We start from the raw sequence: 16808 nt of genomic DNA, 5'->3' as shown, positions 1-16808 counted from the left end.
CTTCTCTTTATACCAGCTCTTCTACATGTACCCTGATACTATTCCTGTCATCCTAACTCAGGGTTTCTCTCTTTGTTTCAGTTACATTTCCACACAGAAATTCCACTGTGCTAGCTGAATATTCTGTAGATACAAGATGAGACAGAGAAGCAAAGAAACACAATATACAGGTAACTTCTTAGAGAGAAAAGAGAGTTTGCAGATATTTGAAAGGAAAAGAGAATGAATGGATATCTGAGTCACTGGAATCCTCAGTTTTAAAATCTGTGATGCTAATGAGTACTATCTTCACAGCATAGAAATTTAATATGTAATTCCATGTGCTATGCAAGTGTCACTTCCCTCTAAAGCACATTCTTCCCCCCCTCAAATAATTTCTTAATGTCTCCACTGTTAATTTCCCTTGTTACTGCTTTCTGTCTCGCTGACGTCTGATCTGTTTGCATGTTCTGTATTATGTCCTTCACTTGAAAAGCACATTCATATGACACTTACTGCAGCTTTCTCCTATGGCACCAGTAACTCTCAGTTGGGCGCTACTGACTGCACACAAGGAGGCACAGATAGAGACAATCAACATTTATGAATGGCAGCCTTTATTTACTCACATCCCAATGTGCAGATTTCTTTTGGAAATATGATTCACATGAGGGTTCACAAGAGAAATTAGTTCTCATGTTGGGTATAGATTAAATGATCTAAAAATGAACTGCTCTAGGTCTCTCACAGCACTTGGCTGGCACTAGGGAGAATACACACTGCGATGCTGTTATGGGAGCTGGTCAGAATTTTTAGCTGATAAAATCTATCAATGAACTGGACAGAAAAGGGTTGTGTAGTTTTCAAGCTATTGCCGTCCAGAAGCATGATCAATTGGGTTCAAACTGTTCCATTCACAGTTGTCGTCAACTAGAAAACCTTGAGTTTTAACAGACAAAATCATAATTGTGAGTTAAAAAAAAAAAAAAATCTTCATTTAAAGTTATGCACTTGTACACAGTGCCAACTGAGCCATAAATGAATTCAAAGCATAGCCAAAATCAGTAGAAAGGAGCACACGACCAGAGTGAAGGCTAAAAGGGCTTTGGAACACCTTGCTCCTTCCCAGCACAGGGCTTCTACCAACAATATTGAGAATGGGAGTTATGCAATTCTGCACCCCCCTGCAGCACTCCAGGCCTGCCACGGGCCATGCCACCACTCCCGGCCCTCCACTGCCATGCCCTTTATGTCAAACTCACAAGACAGGCTTGTGGCTGTAGTTTTCCCCCATTCCTGTCCTGAGAAAATTTTCCCATTAACAAATGCAGAATTTTTACACCCTCCTCTGTAAGGGGGTGCTGCTTTGACCCCCTTACTTAGTGGAAGATGTCAGGAGCAGCATGAGAAACTTAAGTCTAGGAGTGTAACTGAAGGACACAGAACAACAAATTCCTCTCTTCGGGACCATCAGCAGAAAGAAACTATCAGACTCAAGTTGAGGGAAGCAAGTTTCTTCCATTCCCTGAGCAGTTCCCTGCTACACAGCAACAGAAAGAGTGCTGAAAAGCAGCAGGAGGATTTGGCTTCTGAGCATCTTTCACTTCCACAGTTTGAGTGACATACACCCTGCCTAAGTGGATTATTTAGTCATTCAGCTACCATTTATAATAAAGGAGGATTAAAATACAAAGTCAAGTAACTCCAAAAACATCCAGTGGGGAAAAAAACCTCAAGAGGTTAACACTCTGTAATCTGTTAGGAGTTTTATAGCAAAATTACATCTGTCAGGTTTTTACTCCTTTTCAGTGCATATATGGATTGCCTGATTTTGTCAAAAATTCAGGCTCACTTGTTTTACAGTCTCTGTACCATCTTTGTCTAGTCAGATGGTACAGTACTGCAATATTTGCACAAGTCAGTAATTTATTTAAGTGCAGTCTGAAAAGCCCTGAAAATTTCTGAAACTAAAAAGAGAACCAGATGCAGTATTATCACAAAAGAACAATTCTGGCCAAAAAGAAAAATTCGTCTTAATTAATGACTTCCTCATAAATAGGGCATTTCTTCCTACACACAGGGATCTGTTTTTTCATTTTGCAGGTTCTGTAGAGAATGTCTCTGCCATATGCAACCTTCTATTATCAGGGCTAGGAAAGAATTATCTGGCATGGCAACCCCATATGAACCAAATCACATTTTTATTTAATGCCACTGTCATTGCCATCACAGGCCAAACCAACCCTGAGGCACAGATACAGACATTATCTTCTAATAATATAAGCTGTAGGAATTTTTCTAGAGAAGGGAAAAATTTGAAAATGTTCTGACAGATGATACCACTTTTTAAGGTTCACCTCCAAAATGTTCCCAAAACGCCCTGACACAACGAACTATAACACCTACGTCTGCAGTAATTAAAAAAAAAATATTTATTGTAGGAAAAACATATTGAATGTGTGAAATTGAAATGTATTGATTTTTCTCCTTGTGCAGTGAGTGGAACTGCACTTTAATTGAAAGCCACTTTAAAATAACAGTGACACTGAAAAGGCTTAAATCTTTTTTTAATAAAGGGACTCCTACAGTGCATTGTCTGCCATTTACTTCTATAGGTTAGAAACAAAACAAGTCCTAAAGTGAGTCATAACACAGCAATTTGCATAGACAACTACAAAAGGCAATCCCACCCCCCAAAAGCTAAGGAACTGGCATTCATAGAGCTTTCTGCCATATCAGGTGTTCCAAAGTTTGGTTTAAAGGTATAAAAATGTTTTGGTGTTTTTCCTGTTCACCTACCTAAACTAGTTCCCAATGTTACTTGTAATGAAATACCCATATCCATTTTCTCATCTGCTCTTTTGTCCAGTGAGCCAAGAAGCAATTTGTCAAGTTGTAAAACCCTTTTGATACAACTTTACTTCCAGACTATTGAACTGAGGTGACAGGCTTGCAAGCCCTAAGTCAGGAAAAGGGAAGGAAGCTGCTGGAAGACAGAAGAAGTTGGCATACCTTCCCTTTGTTGAAGTAATGGATAATCTTACGGCACAGACCTTCCTTACGTTGCCACTCTGACTGAGATGGATAATGCAGGAACTCTCTCAGAGGTCTGTCCTCCCACTGAAGCAACTCACAGTACAAAAGCAAAGTAAATGCAGCCTCTGTTGGAAATGCAATTATTGAACAGTGAATCAATGACAAATAAATACATCCAAGAGACTGAAAGGTCACTAGACCTGCTTCTCAAACAGTCTGGAATTTCTGATTTACAATTTGAGAAAAAATTCTGAAGTCTTAGATGACCATTAAATTGTTCAATTACTTAAAATAGCAGCACAAAGCTGTTTCCTATGAACCTGATTTTTAGGTACAAATCTGCCAAGTTTCTTTTTACTAGCTACTTGATTTCAATGCACAGATTTGGGGCTTGCAGCTGTAAACAGAGCTTGGACAACAAAGAATTAGAGTCTATACACTTTTTAAGTGCTCCCCTAAATACTACAGTGCAAGGAAATACGGCAAACGATAATATAACAGTGATTTTGTGATTTTAATCTTCCTCTAAATTCGATTCCACTGCTGTGATTTTTTTTGATCAGTCTTCCTTGTAGAACACTTTAATGTAAAATTCGGAGTGTAACAGAATAGTTGTATGGTTGTGTGGGCACAGACATACACTATTTGACTTGAGGGAATAAACTGGACGTCAGCCTCTCATCTTCCCAACTGCCATAACTGAGTCATACAATTTTTTTCCAAAAGAATGAGTCAGATGTGAGAGTGTAACATTGTGAGAGTCGAAAACTTTCACCAGGAGTTCAAGCAGACCCCATCTGATGTCTTACTAACCTGTATAGTTCTCAGCCTGTAAGTGCATGTCACACAGCTTGTGGATATAGCGGATGTACATCTCTTCCTTGTTAATTTCGGATTTATAGAAATTCTGTGAAAGAAGAAAGAGTTATTATTCTTTTTGAGACTCTTCATTCAAGACAATCAGCATCTCCGTATGTATAAAGGTATTGAAAAGAGAATACATTATTACTGTAAAAGTAATAATTCTTTTCACATTCACATTGATTTAACCCACTAATTTTATTGTGTCATGATTTTTTTTCGAAATAAAAGTAGTTAAAAGCTGAAAGAAAAGGCGAGAGAGGTTGTAGAGCCTCTGTCACAGGGATACTCAGAGCTTAGCTGGACAAGGCCCTGAGGAACGTGACCTATTTGGCCCTGCTTTAAGCAGAGAGTTGGATCAGAGACCCCAGGGGATCCTCACAATCCCTGTCATTCTGTTCTGTCATCCCCGTGCTCAGATTCTGAAGCTACACTTGCCTGACACAGATTCCTTTTCCATCTCAGTTTCAACAACATTGCACAGTATCACAAAGAGATAAAGGAAACATCTTTACCATAAGGTTAACAGTGCAGCCAATTTTCTTGTTTTCTGTTTCATCTCCTTTCATACAGTCCCTAAGAAAGCAGAGCCATGTTGAAACATACATCAGCAAAAAAAGTCCTTTTAAAATAAATTTGAAGCTATCTTATCCTCTTGTCAGTAGGCTAAAGACAGAAATATCTGGGGCAGTTCTATATAGTTTCAAATTATCTATCATTCCATAAAAACAACTCTGAGAGTGTGTGTGTATATATGTGAAGTTAAAATATTTTGTTGTAACTGAATCAAAGCTCAGCTGTATGGACACAATAGTCCTGCAAACTTCAGTCTAAAACTAAACAAACTATGCCTAATTTATAGTGGAGCTTTGCACATACGAGTCACCAGATGACATGTCAGACTTGCCTCAGATGAAAGGTTTTCCAACCCTGCATGTCTAGATGAGGCATTCAGCACATCTGGGTTCAGCATTCATTCTTGTATTTACCATCTATTTTGCTGAATCAGGTGCCATCATTTCAATGACAGAAGGAACTAATCATTTAGCAACCTGAATAAACCTTAGTACAAAACTGCAAATTAAAAAATTTTTCTTTGCTGTCATCAGGAACGAGCATACAAGGATGAGAATTAGGGCTCTAGAGATAAGGACTTAGGATTTTGGCTCAGAACCCAGCAGCAATGAGTTAGGCTTGCTTACATAATACTTGCCATCAGAGAAGCATGCCAGCTTCATAAACAATAAAAATACTCCGTGTAGAAAAGAAATTTGGTACTACCTCTTTACAGACTTCTTATACTAAGAATGTATTACTGTTGTTGCCAGATACCTATAGTCAAGCAGACGCTCCATGAGACGAGTAACTGATGTAACAAAGGAGATTCCAGTCTCCCGCCATGTTTCCTGCTCAATCTTCTCCAGCAAACTGTTTGGAGATGGAAAGACAGCAGATGAGGCTTCCAGGGAAATGGTATAGTGCATGCAAACAGCTGTGGACAACTTGGTTTCTCCCTTGTAAAACAAATTCATAGAATTACTATCTTACCTGGGATAAGGCCCAAAGAGCTGGGTTCTACTCCAGGCAGCATGAAGCAAAGACAAGGGAATTACAGAATTGACAGGGGAAGGAAAAATATCTTCACATTGCCATTTAAAATATATTAAAAAGAGCAATGCTCATGGCAACAGTTGATTCCCACAGTATTACCTGTAGCTTGAATACTGCTAACAGCAGTCAGAAGTTGGGAGTCTAAACCTACTGCAAATACCTCCTCTTTGCTCATCCCTGTATAAATTTTCGTCTCTAATCAGCAACCAACCAACCCTGAATCACAATTTATTTAAACTGTAAATAAATAAAGGCAATCTGTTCCTGCTCAGCAAACTAGACAATACAGTGAGCACCTCACTGAGACAATTGTGAAGGATGACAGAAGGCTAGAGCGAGAACACTGAAAATCATTTTTAAAAAGTGAAAAAAAGATACAAAATTTACATGCTAGTTTCCTGAAACTGGATCTCCAGTCAAAGAACTTGCCACTTCTATACTGGCAAGAGGAAAGAAATTCTGTTGGGTGTCATACATGTCCTCAGAAGAGGCAAACTCTTCTGTATTGGAGTGATTTCCAGCTGAGGGAGACAACTTACATTTCAGCAGTGTAGTTGAGACAGTAGAATTCAGGGTCAACTGTTTATTTCACACAGCATTTATTAACTTCGTGGAATTGTTTCCTCAAAGTTCACACTGTTCTCAGAAAAGTCAGTAGCAAATATAAACTAAAAGGTTGCTGGACTTCCAGGCTGTATATCCAGTCACTATCATCTAAAAATAAGTAACAAACTACAGTCCCTGAATTCTTAACATTTCGGGTAATAAACGTCTTCAACTGGAGCAAAGGAAATGCACAATATTCCTCTTGCCCGGTGAATTAAAAAAAAGAAAAAAAAAAAAGGATCGATATTTTCTTTCCTTTATCCCTGAAATAGACTTATGTTATCTGTACACATAACGTGCCAGACTTCCCATGGCCATGGCTGAATATACACAAATCAAAACTGAATATGTTTACATGCTTCCTAAGGATAAGCATACAGGATGGGAAGGCTTATCGATCTCGAAAATGAACGAATGCGCCATTGTAAATTCAGAAATACAAGTATTGGTTCTAGTGAAACACAGGTTTATGCCTCAAACTGCCAGCATGCTATTGGGGGCCACATAAAATTCTCTGGAATATATGGCTGAAATTCTGCTTATGATCCCTATGGCTTACCGGAATATTAAAAAGTTTAGGGTTAACTGCTCTGGACTCTCAGAGTCCTTTTGAAATAAACTAGGATCTCTGGAAATTAAATTTGGAGACAGATCAATAATCAAAGATAACTAAGTGGAAAGTCACATGTAAAGTCTTTTAAGTTTTTCCTTACAAGTACAGATTTTTGGTGTGAAAGGGAGTGGAAATACAGTGTCATGATGGACTCTGGAGGAAGCAACTTGCAACTGCTGAGCCAACCAAAACACAACCTTCAAAAACTGGGAAAATGGTGAGAAAAATATCTTTTGCTCTAACAAGGCCTAACTTCCTAGATAGTCTGCTGTTTCTCTAAACAAGGCTAAGGCCATGATTTCACTTATTGCTCTGTAAATAGAAAGGCACTGGCTCCTCTAGCAAATCAATTTTTGATAGGAGGATGATAACTACTCACCTATGCAGCCTTGTATTAGATTTCACAGAAAGACAAGACAAAGAAGAATTTAGGGTTTTATATTCTTTTCAGAATTAAGAGTGACATATTTCCCTTCCAACTCTAACCAATCTGTGATTCTGTATTTCTATTTCACTGAGCCATGTCATGAAAACCTGCCAGAAAGCCCTTCACTGTTTTCTCTGAAGATCAGCACTGCAGCTGCGGCTGCACAGATCACTACACTTTGACTCTTTCAATGACCCTGCACAACACAGAGCGAGCAGAAACTGGCATAGCTTACAGCAGGCTGAAGAGTTCCCTGTAGTTCTCATCACCTTTTCCTTCGGATACCAGGCTGTCCAGCTTATCGATCAGCTCAGCTTCCACCTGGATGAAGAAGTGATTGGTTACAAATTAGCTGTTCGTGTAGAAGACAAGAGTTCCAAACACTAGGGAGACTGGAAGAATATTTTATTTCTCATGCCCTGGGGCTGCCCACTTCTACGTGCAAGTGACTTATTTCTCTGTGGCTCAGTTAAATGGGCACACTTTCCTCATTTTTCAGTGAAATAGAACTAAAACTAAATTATCCTTTTGCTTATCAGGGTCTAAATGAACATCCCAGGGGAGGTAATGCTGCTTCTTCACAGGAATTTCTGCAGTTTATTCTCTTATCAAACACATCACTCAGACGCACTTTCTGTGAACCAGTACATCAGATAAACTATATCCTGTCCTGTAACAGAAACTGACTCATGGCATGATCGCCACTGGTCTGCTGTGATGGTTCTGCTGGTAGGTAATTGATTCCCAGCCATCCAGCCATCATTACATTGGAAGACTATTTGTTCATTAAACCCAGTTTTGTTAAACCTCTCTATGATTTTATGATGCATTTTCTTTTCACACCTATATAAAGGGCTACAACAGTATCAGCATGTTTCTCTTCCCTTACAAAGGTTTTGAATATGTATTCATTTCCCCCCAGTCTAATACATCCTATTATCAAGTTTGGTATTAGATATTCCCATGAAATGGATTCAAGTGCAGAAATCAATGTATCTAACATTAACCAAAACAATTCCATGTAGCCTTGGAAATCTTGTAGAAAACATACTTCCAGTGCTAATGAAGACAGAGGTTCCTAAATTCTGCAACCGCTGGTAGAAATACAGATTGTTTTTATTTAAAGACAAGCATAGTTGGAGTTTCTCTGTGTTTTTCAGCTGCCAAATTGCAAAGGAAGAAAGATGAGAAGGAAAAGCAAATCACCCAGTGGCACACAAACGGAGTTGGTGCTCTTGTTGCTGAGATCGCTAAAGGGAGACCTGATTTAGTCCATGAATCAGCCTGCATTGTTATCCAGTATTGCTGAAAAAATAACCTTGTTAAAACATGAGCTACTGAAGAAAATAAAAAAAGGGCCTGAAAATGAATTTCCAGGATTTTTATATTTTCTGACAACCAATTTATTATTCAAAAAGTAAAGAGAAGCTCAAAAATAAAAAACCTACACTCTCTTGGCTTGCATCTACAATGACTTGACAGAAATCAGTAATGCATCTGTCCAGCTATCTAACATTACACTAGACAACAAATAACTTCCTGGTTCCAGCAGCTGATGTTAATAAGGTTTAATACATCTTGTGCTATTTAACGATTTATTTCGTTCTCACTCATACAGATTATTCTGTCTTTAATCTTAGCAAGTTACGATATATGCTTCATAAAACCGTGGAAATTTGCTCCACAGGTAATTTAAAATATTCTTGGAGCTCTAGTTTAGAATACGTCAGTAAATATAAAAATTAAATGAAGATTATGAAAAGTTTGTCTTGATACAGCAAATATAAACAGGTCCAGAAACTCAAAGATGACTGTCGGTACTTGTAACTGTAAATGCCAGAGCAGGGACTGTTCATTGTTATGCTAAAACAAGCGAAAAGAGGACCATGATGAAATGCTACTGTAATAATAATAGTAGCAAATAATAATGATAATAGCAATAAACAAGGGAGTTGAAGAGGAAAAAAACCATAAGGTCCTGGTAATACTTTTCCACACAGCCTTTAATAGGTCAGGTTATGGAGAAGGTCTGTCATTCTCCTGGAACGATAGATTAGATCTGGCATTTTAATGAGTTTGTGGATAATAATCACATGAATTATGATAATCTAAATGAAAGGATTTACTACTTCAGAGCACTCATCTGCAGTTACTTGCCCCAGTATTGCCCCAAACACAATGCCAATGAAGCACTATCATCTGAGGATCCAGTCCAAACCGATCCTTCATTATTAATACTTTGCACTTCAGGGATCTGTTTTGCAGTGGAAAATTTAAGCAGTTCTCTGACCATGACTGGGCAATAAAATGATGAAGACTCCTCTCCCTGTTTTGCAATCAGAGCTCACAGCAGGTGGAAACTACAGAACTGTTGTGGGGCATAACCATTCCAGGAGAGCTGCAACAATTTCTTAAACAATATACAGTCACAAAGTCTGTTTCAAAGCATGCTGTAATTATTTAATTAAGACCACTGTTTTCACAGATACTGGCTGAATCTTTACATCTCCATTTTTGATTCTCAGTCTGACCCATTTAATGGTTGACTAATAACCTAAGTGAAACCAATGAGAGCAGTGAGAGCCCAGCACTTGGAAAATCCTTTTCTCTTCCTCATCTCCCATGTGATGAGCACATCACTCCTCTGTGTTCATGGGAAATGAGCTTGCTGTGAAGTGCACTGTTTAAATACTCTTGGGAGTCTTGTAACAGTACTGTGAATTATGCTTCAAATTTTCTTTTTTTATATATTTATGCGACAACATCTTCACAGTCAGAAATGGATCAACAGATACAAACTCCTTGCTTCCAGCTGGACATTGCAGACAGACAGAGCAAGAACAAGAACACTGCAAATGCTTGAGAAGCGACTTCACCTGTTTGAAGTTGCCATTCTTTCTCTGCTCCCAGTCCATCATGTCATGGAAAATAGGGATCATGATATTCCGGACTTCTGGTTGTGGAACAAGTGTAACACCAAGAAAGGGGCCAATCATTCCAGGAATAAAGTGAATCTTATGCTCACCTGTACAACACAAAGCAACCGTAATTAAATAAAAGCCTTTGTTATCTATCGCTGAGAAAATGGGGAACCCCTGCAATAATGACACATACAAAATAGTAGGCATGAGCATTAGAAAAGCAAACACATTCTTTTCCTGAAAGGACTTGAAAAACAATATTTGCTTTACACTGTTCCTTGCGAAGTCTCTAAAAGCATTTTTAATTTCACTGTGAAAGCCTTCAGCAAAAATTGTCAGTGCCTTGTACTTACAGAGGAATTCAAACTGTAAAAAAGACCCAAACTAAAACATATTAACTAGGGTGAAAAGAGGCCACGGATACTTCTAAATTATGAAGAAAAAGATTTTGAAAAGGCTACTGAGAACAACGGTATTTAATAGAACATATTTAGATTTCAAAGAACTGCAGAACTCTTCATCCTCGGTGCTATGGAAGTCTCAATTTCATAACTGACCTTGACTTAGGACCAAATTGCATTGCTTCTCAGCAACAGAAACCCAAGGCATTTTGCTAACAATCTCTTCTGTGGCATCCTTACTGTGCAGTCACAGAGAATAAATGAGAATAGCCGTATTTGGAACAACACTCAGTGCTAAATATCTGTATCTACATATCTAAAATGGGCTTCTCACTTCTCATTTGAATTTGTCTAGCACCGTTTTCTGGTTACTTGATCTCTGTTATACTGGAGAGCCTTCTATTCTCCACACAGATGCTCAGAAGCTGTGATCAAGTCTGGTTGTATCATCTTAATAGTGCAAGACAGGTCAGGCTTATTCAATATTTTATAATAAGGCATTTTCTTACTTCTGTAGTCATCTTCCTGACTGTTCTCTGCACTCTGTCCAACTTGTCTTTTTTTTTGTGTGGTGGTTTTTTTTTTTTTTTTGAGCTGTAGGAAGCAGGACCAAAGTGCATTTATGAAAAAGCCGTGGCAGTAATATAATCCTCTTCTCTTACTCAAGATTCTTACATATTTTCTCAAAGATTATGGTATCTTTTCTACTCATGGCATTTTACAGGTAGCTCCCATTCAGCTGATTATCAGCATGATATATTTGACATTTCCACAGGTATTCATTTTTGGTACCTGATGGAAACAGGATACTGGCCTAACTGGACTTGCTCTGATGCAGTACAGATGTTATTAGGCTCCTCTATTAATAAAATCCTGAATTACCTAACCCCAAGACCGCTGCAGCACACTTCTAAAAGCGCAAGTCCTAAATGGAAAATCTCCATTTTCCTTTTGAGACCTGTATCGAGATATATTTTCCCCCATTTTGTAATATACTTAATTTCTTAATTAAATTATATAGGAAAAGGTCAAATGAATTGCAGAAGTTGAAATTTTATCACAAACATTGCACTAGTGTGGACAGGGCTTTTGTGGGTTTTGGGCTGTTTTGTTTTTTAATTTTTTTTTTTTTCTTTTTAAAGTAGTAAAATAGAATTTGTTATGCATACTAGATACCTGAAGACACCAAAAAAGCAGCTTTACTGTATGCCACTTCTGGGCTTTATTATCAAACACACATAGCTCTGGTTTAGTGGTGGACTTGGTAGTGTTAGGTTTACGGTTGGACTCGATGATCTTAAGTGTTACGGTTGGACTCGATGATCTTAAGTGTCTTTTCCAACCTAAATAATTCTATGATTCTATAATCATAACAACTTTGGCTTTTGAATAATCTACAAAATTATAAAGTTGGTTATAGCTGTGAAAATCTAAATTTCTGCTTTACAGCCATGGATCAGATGAAAGAGAGTAACAGTATATCTCCATATGAATCTGACTGCAGCACAGTTGAAGGGATTAGAAAAAGCTGATTTTATATTTGCAAATACATAAAAACTGCCACTGATGTGTCAAAACAACCAAAACCTGCCACTGTCACATTTGAGAAGAAAGCATTCAAATTCATACAAATGTATTATTTCAAATAAAAAAAGTATGATGAGACAGTGCAGAAGAGAGTTTGTGGTGGGAGAAGTGCTTCCTGGTTGTACAACTCTTAAGAGAAACTAAGTATTATAAGACACTACAAAAAGTAAAAAAAAAAAAAAAAAAAAAATTCCAACAGAAATCCAGGGTTACTTTGGCTTTGGCTGTTAGGGCAGAGAAGGGAGAGACATACCCAGGTTCTGCCACATGCTGAAGAGCTCATATGCCATCATCACTCTCATATCGCCGTATCTGAAAGAGAGGAGATAGACAACTGCCTAATGGAACAAAAACTGTCAAGGCAGTGATGCTAAAAAAAAAAAAATCAAATTCACATTTAAGTCAACATAGAATATCAAACAATTCTAAATAATCACTGAACACTGTATTAGGAGATCTACTTATTTATTTCTTAAGCATTTCCACATCCCAAGTTCCACAATAAATCACAGGGACTTGTGGTAGAAAAAGTAGTCTCATTTTTGGGGTGGCAGAAAAGGCTGGAAACCCAACAAAATGTGTTCTTACTTATCCAGAATCTTCTTCCTCTTAGCTGGTGTGGCATTTTCTAGTTGGAGACTTGGCTGGTTTATAAACAAAACTGCCAGGCTGAAGTAAGAGTTCCACACCTGTGACACAGGAAGGAAGTTTTATAATATTACACTCCAAGGAGTAAGTTTTAAACAAGTGTAGGAAGACGTATGTTCCTTTATATGTAGAATGAGACCTCCTTTTTGTAATCAAAACGTAACTTAATCAATATGTATCTTATCTATTGAGATACTAAACTCTCAAGGATACAAATTTAAAACCTGGTAGGAACTAAAATCAAAACCCTCAAGAAGGTAATGCCACTGGGCTTTCCTCTTAGCACCAGAGTTCAAAAACGAATACACTTGGTGACTTCAGTGAAGTTCTAACCTGTTTTTTCTGTAGGCTAAACAGATTTTAACCCTCAAACAACCCCACAGATTACATTATATCACGAACAAGAGCCCTATAATTTAGTGAGTTTCCCCAAAGAAATGACGCTTATGCCATGATGCTGAGTGTACATTTCTGGCAGCTTCTCCTTAGTGACACTGAACTTGTTGCCCATTTTCAACTACATCAGATATAGAGAAAACTCTCTACGATACCATGTTCCTCCAAGTTTTAAGTCAACAGACAGAACGAGAGACTCTGGGAGAGGAAGATCGTGAATGCCCCAACTTCAGGAAAAGCATTGCCTGAGTTTCCATTTTATTAGCCGTGAATCTGTAAGACAGCATGCTTCATTAGCTCCACTGCTGATGGAGATACTTGTTTCCTTTATGACAGGCTCAACTTTCTTGATTTGATCTCACAGTGTATCTGTTCTACTTCCTCCCAATTCCACAGCGATTCAAATTCCTGTCTTTTATCGGTTAGGTCATCTTCCTCACAGATTCTCAAATAAATGCTGCAAATATAATCAACTCATACAGAGAACAGCTCTTGTTCCTTTGTTACTGCGAGTTTAAAAAGATGGCATAACATTTTCTCAGTATTAATTCTTACTTTAAAATCAAAGTCCGTTTCCGTGAAATTCTTATGCAGTGCAGAAGACAGGTACTGAACTGTTGTAACTATGATACTGCAGTCAAAAACAAACAAACAAAAAAAGAAAACAAAAAAAAGAACATTTGAATCTGGAGTATAACATATTACAGTGGTTTGTGGTGCTGATTTTACTACATGTACAGAGATGGGCATTCTTCATGTACTCACTGCTAGATTCACATAGAAGTCACCTGTCTTTCTATGTTTTATTAAACAATTTGTACTAAGTGATACAAGATTAGGAATCTTCATCATTATTGTAACTTTTGGAATTTACACAGGAGCATTTAATATCCTGTCTATTTTGCATGGCTGGGCCATATTACCTCCACTGAAATGACAGAATACACTCATCTTTCTCCTATTTTAAGTAGATTTTTTTCCCCTAGAGAAGAGCAACTCAAAAAGTTTGAGCTGTTTTTGTGCTTGGCTATACAACGGTCCTTTATCTGGCTCACACTTCAACTCGACATATTTATAAGTATTTTGCTAATTCTGGATTCCCTGGTGTTTTTTTATCGGTGGCTAAGTATACCTTAGTGAAAAGCAATCAAGGCACGTGATAAATTCAGGAATTAATAAATAGCATGTAGATAAGGTAACAATAGTATCAAAAGAAACAGGACATCTCTGATTCACAAGCAAGCAATACTTCCAATAACACTACGAAACATACCTGTCTGTCTAAAGGTTTATGGCAAAGGTGTGCCAAAGGGACCTAGGCATCCTACAGCATCTGAGGTAACTGCTCTTTCATGGGGATTTTTCTTTTCTTACAGAACTTCATTTAATCTTTGTGCTTGAAATACTGAAATGCACTTCTTTCACTTTTCACTAGCACTGTGAACTCGCAGAGCACACAGCTCAGCAGTCAACCTTTAGGAAATCTTCCATGGTGTCCTCTTGTAATGGGAACCCCTCCAGTTGCCAGTTAGTCAGGAGACATTCTATAGCTAGTTTACCTAAAGAAACTAGTAAATAATTCCAGCCACCCTGTGTTCAGCACACTGCTGCCATTCCAAACAGCATAGTACTTAACCCATCAGAAGCAAGAAAATTAGATAAAATTAAGCATTAAAATAGTAGATGACAACTTAATTGAGAAATAACTCTGTATGTAATGCACTTGGTGTCATCGCGAGGGTCTGCTCCTCCTTTTCTAAAACTAAGTCCTCCTTCTAGATAGGTTAAGGAGCGATATTTATGGGAAGAGACAGACATTTAATGTAGTAATTTACTGAGAAAAGGAGTTGAGAGCCTGCCTGTTAATTCCACTCTATGTGGGTAGCTGTTCCTTGCCATGTGTTACGATAGCTACTGTGCCACTCTTACCCTCAATGCAGCTACTTCAGCTTTGGGTTTAAACTCTGATACCTGTGCATAGTGGTAGAGTTTAAGAAATAGAACGAATACAGAAGTCCCAGTTTGGCCCAGAGTGTTAAAATAACTGAAGAATGAGGATGAGCACGTCACAATTCCTGTCTTGATCACCACATCTCAGTCTGATGAAACACACCGTGTCACATGTTTTAACTGCCCACCCGCGGAGAAAAAAAATCTGATACAGAATGTCAACAGTTTATACCTGCTTCTCTACTTACTTGCTGGTGAGCAACCTCATCACCATCCAGTCTCGAGGAAAGACACTCATTTTCATCAGGTTCCGAAATACACAGAAAATCTTCAGGAGGAACTCCTATCACATAGGGAAAAAAAATTTAAAAATCACCAGCAGCTGCAGATTAATCTATTTTCTTGATTATAAGAAAGACAGTTAAGCCAAGCGTACTCCACTTGAGCTTTGTGTCAGGCCATTCACCTGAAAACACGGAAACAACACGTATTGGGATATGGCTTTATTAATTTTGTATGCACCAAATATGTACTAAACAAGTTGCAGTTGTCTTTCAAATCTTAACTTCTATAGTGAGATGAAAAACTTCCTTATGTGCATAATCGTATATGACTTCTCACATTATCATCTAGAGCTCTGGTGTCAGTTTGCAGCTATTTTCAAATATAGTGGAATCATAATCATTTATTTATGCATTCAATTAATTAATGTATATGTCCAAATTTCTTTGCACTTATGTCACAAATTTGACAAAACCCTACACAGTCAAACCCAATAAAACTCCTACAAATGCTTTTACAAATAGTAACAGAAAAACCCATTTCTGGCAATGTGCAGCAGAAAAGATCTCTTGAACACATTCAGCTGAATATTTGCTTTCCAAAAAATTCCCCAAACTTGTAGACATTTCTGTTTTTTGACTACCTGCACCTCTCTGACTATAAAGAACAACGGTAAGGATAAAACATGCCAAGTTGTTGGCCTTGCAAACCATGATTTTGTTGTTTTGTTTTTCTTCTACACAAAATCAAGATAGCACAGAGAGTGGCAGTGCAAGGTTTCTTCAAAACTGTCCTACCATTATGCCTTAGTTGCGGGGGGGAGAAGATTAATACCTTGGTGTAACTGAGCTAAGAGTAAAGCATTAGAAGCTCCTTGACTTTTGGCCTCATTTTTTGACTAGATGTAACAGCAATAAGTGAACATTTTGCCTTTCCATCCAAGAAAAAGTATTGGAAATATCATTGCAGCAATATTTGAAGAAAAAAAAGTAATATATTTTATTAGGTCAACTGTTAGTTGGGAAAAAAGTTGGGTATAAAAATCTTCAGCCTCTGGGATACTCCTAAACACATCCCTAGATTGTCAGAGATATAACAGTGTTTGTTCTTATGGGTGTAAAGGCAAATTTCAGTTCAATGACAAAGCTTTTCACTGGTCTGACATAAGAAGTATAGTTTAGATAGCTTTTAAAAATATCTATTCAAAATTAATATGAATTAATTTACCAAATATTTTTCCTATCAGCAATTCAAAAGTTACCTGAAAGGCAGTAATCTCAGATAACTATCAACCTGAGTTATATTGAACCCTGCAACCTAGAGGTAAGAATTCTATCATCCCAAATTTATCTCCCTGATTTATTCAGCCTCTCTATGTGCACATGAAATACTTAGAAGCTGAAAGCCTATTCAGAAAGGATTTCTCACTGTTTCTCCATCTCATTTGTTAAGGCAACATAAGTTCCTGCCACATTAGATTCTTCTTATTG

The 16808-nt window shown here is 37.7% G+C and overlaps 1 protein-coding gene across 1 annotated transcript in view; it reads right to left on the bottom strand.

The window, feature by feature from the left end:
• DOCK3 (dedicator of cytokinesis 3) overlaps positions 1 to 16808 on the bottom strand; it is a 209176-nt gene that overhangs the window by 28660 nt on the left and 163708 nt on the right. The window contains exons 29-39 of the mRNA XM_068419791.1: positions 15285 to 15379; positions 13642 to 13717; positions 12631 to 12731; positions 12296 to 12354; positions 10010 to 10158; positions 7369 to 7454; positions 5425 to 5451; positions 5209 to 5304; positions 4392 to 4452; positions 3829 to 3922; positions 2992 to 3140 (exon numbers count right to left, since the gene is read on the bottom strand). Coding sequence (XP_068275892.1) covers positions 2992 to 3140; positions 3829 to 3922; positions 4392 to 4452; positions 5209 to 5304; positions 5425 to 5451; positions 7369 to 7454; positions 10010 to 10158; positions 12296 to 12354; positions 12631 to 12731; positions 13642 to 13717; positions 15285 to 15379 — 993 coding nt within the window. The remainder of the gene's footprint in view (positions 1 to 2991; positions 3141 to 3828; positions 3923 to 4391; positions 4453 to 5208; positions 5305 to 5424; positions 5452 to 7368; positions 7455 to 10009; positions 10159 to 12295; positions 12355 to 12630; positions 12732 to 13641; positions 13718 to 15284; positions 15380 to 16808) is intronic.

This window comes from Nyctibius grandis, chromosome 29 (genome assembly GCF_013368605.1).
Source record: "Nyctibius grandis isolate bNycGra1 chromosome 29, bNycGra1.pri, whole genome shotgun sequence".
NCBI lineage: Eukaryota > Metazoa > Chordata > Aves > Nyctibiiformes > Nyctibiidae > Nyctibius > Nyctibius grandis.
Note: the sequence above shows the minus strand (reverse complement) of the source record. Positions and strands in the feature narration are given on the sequence as shown.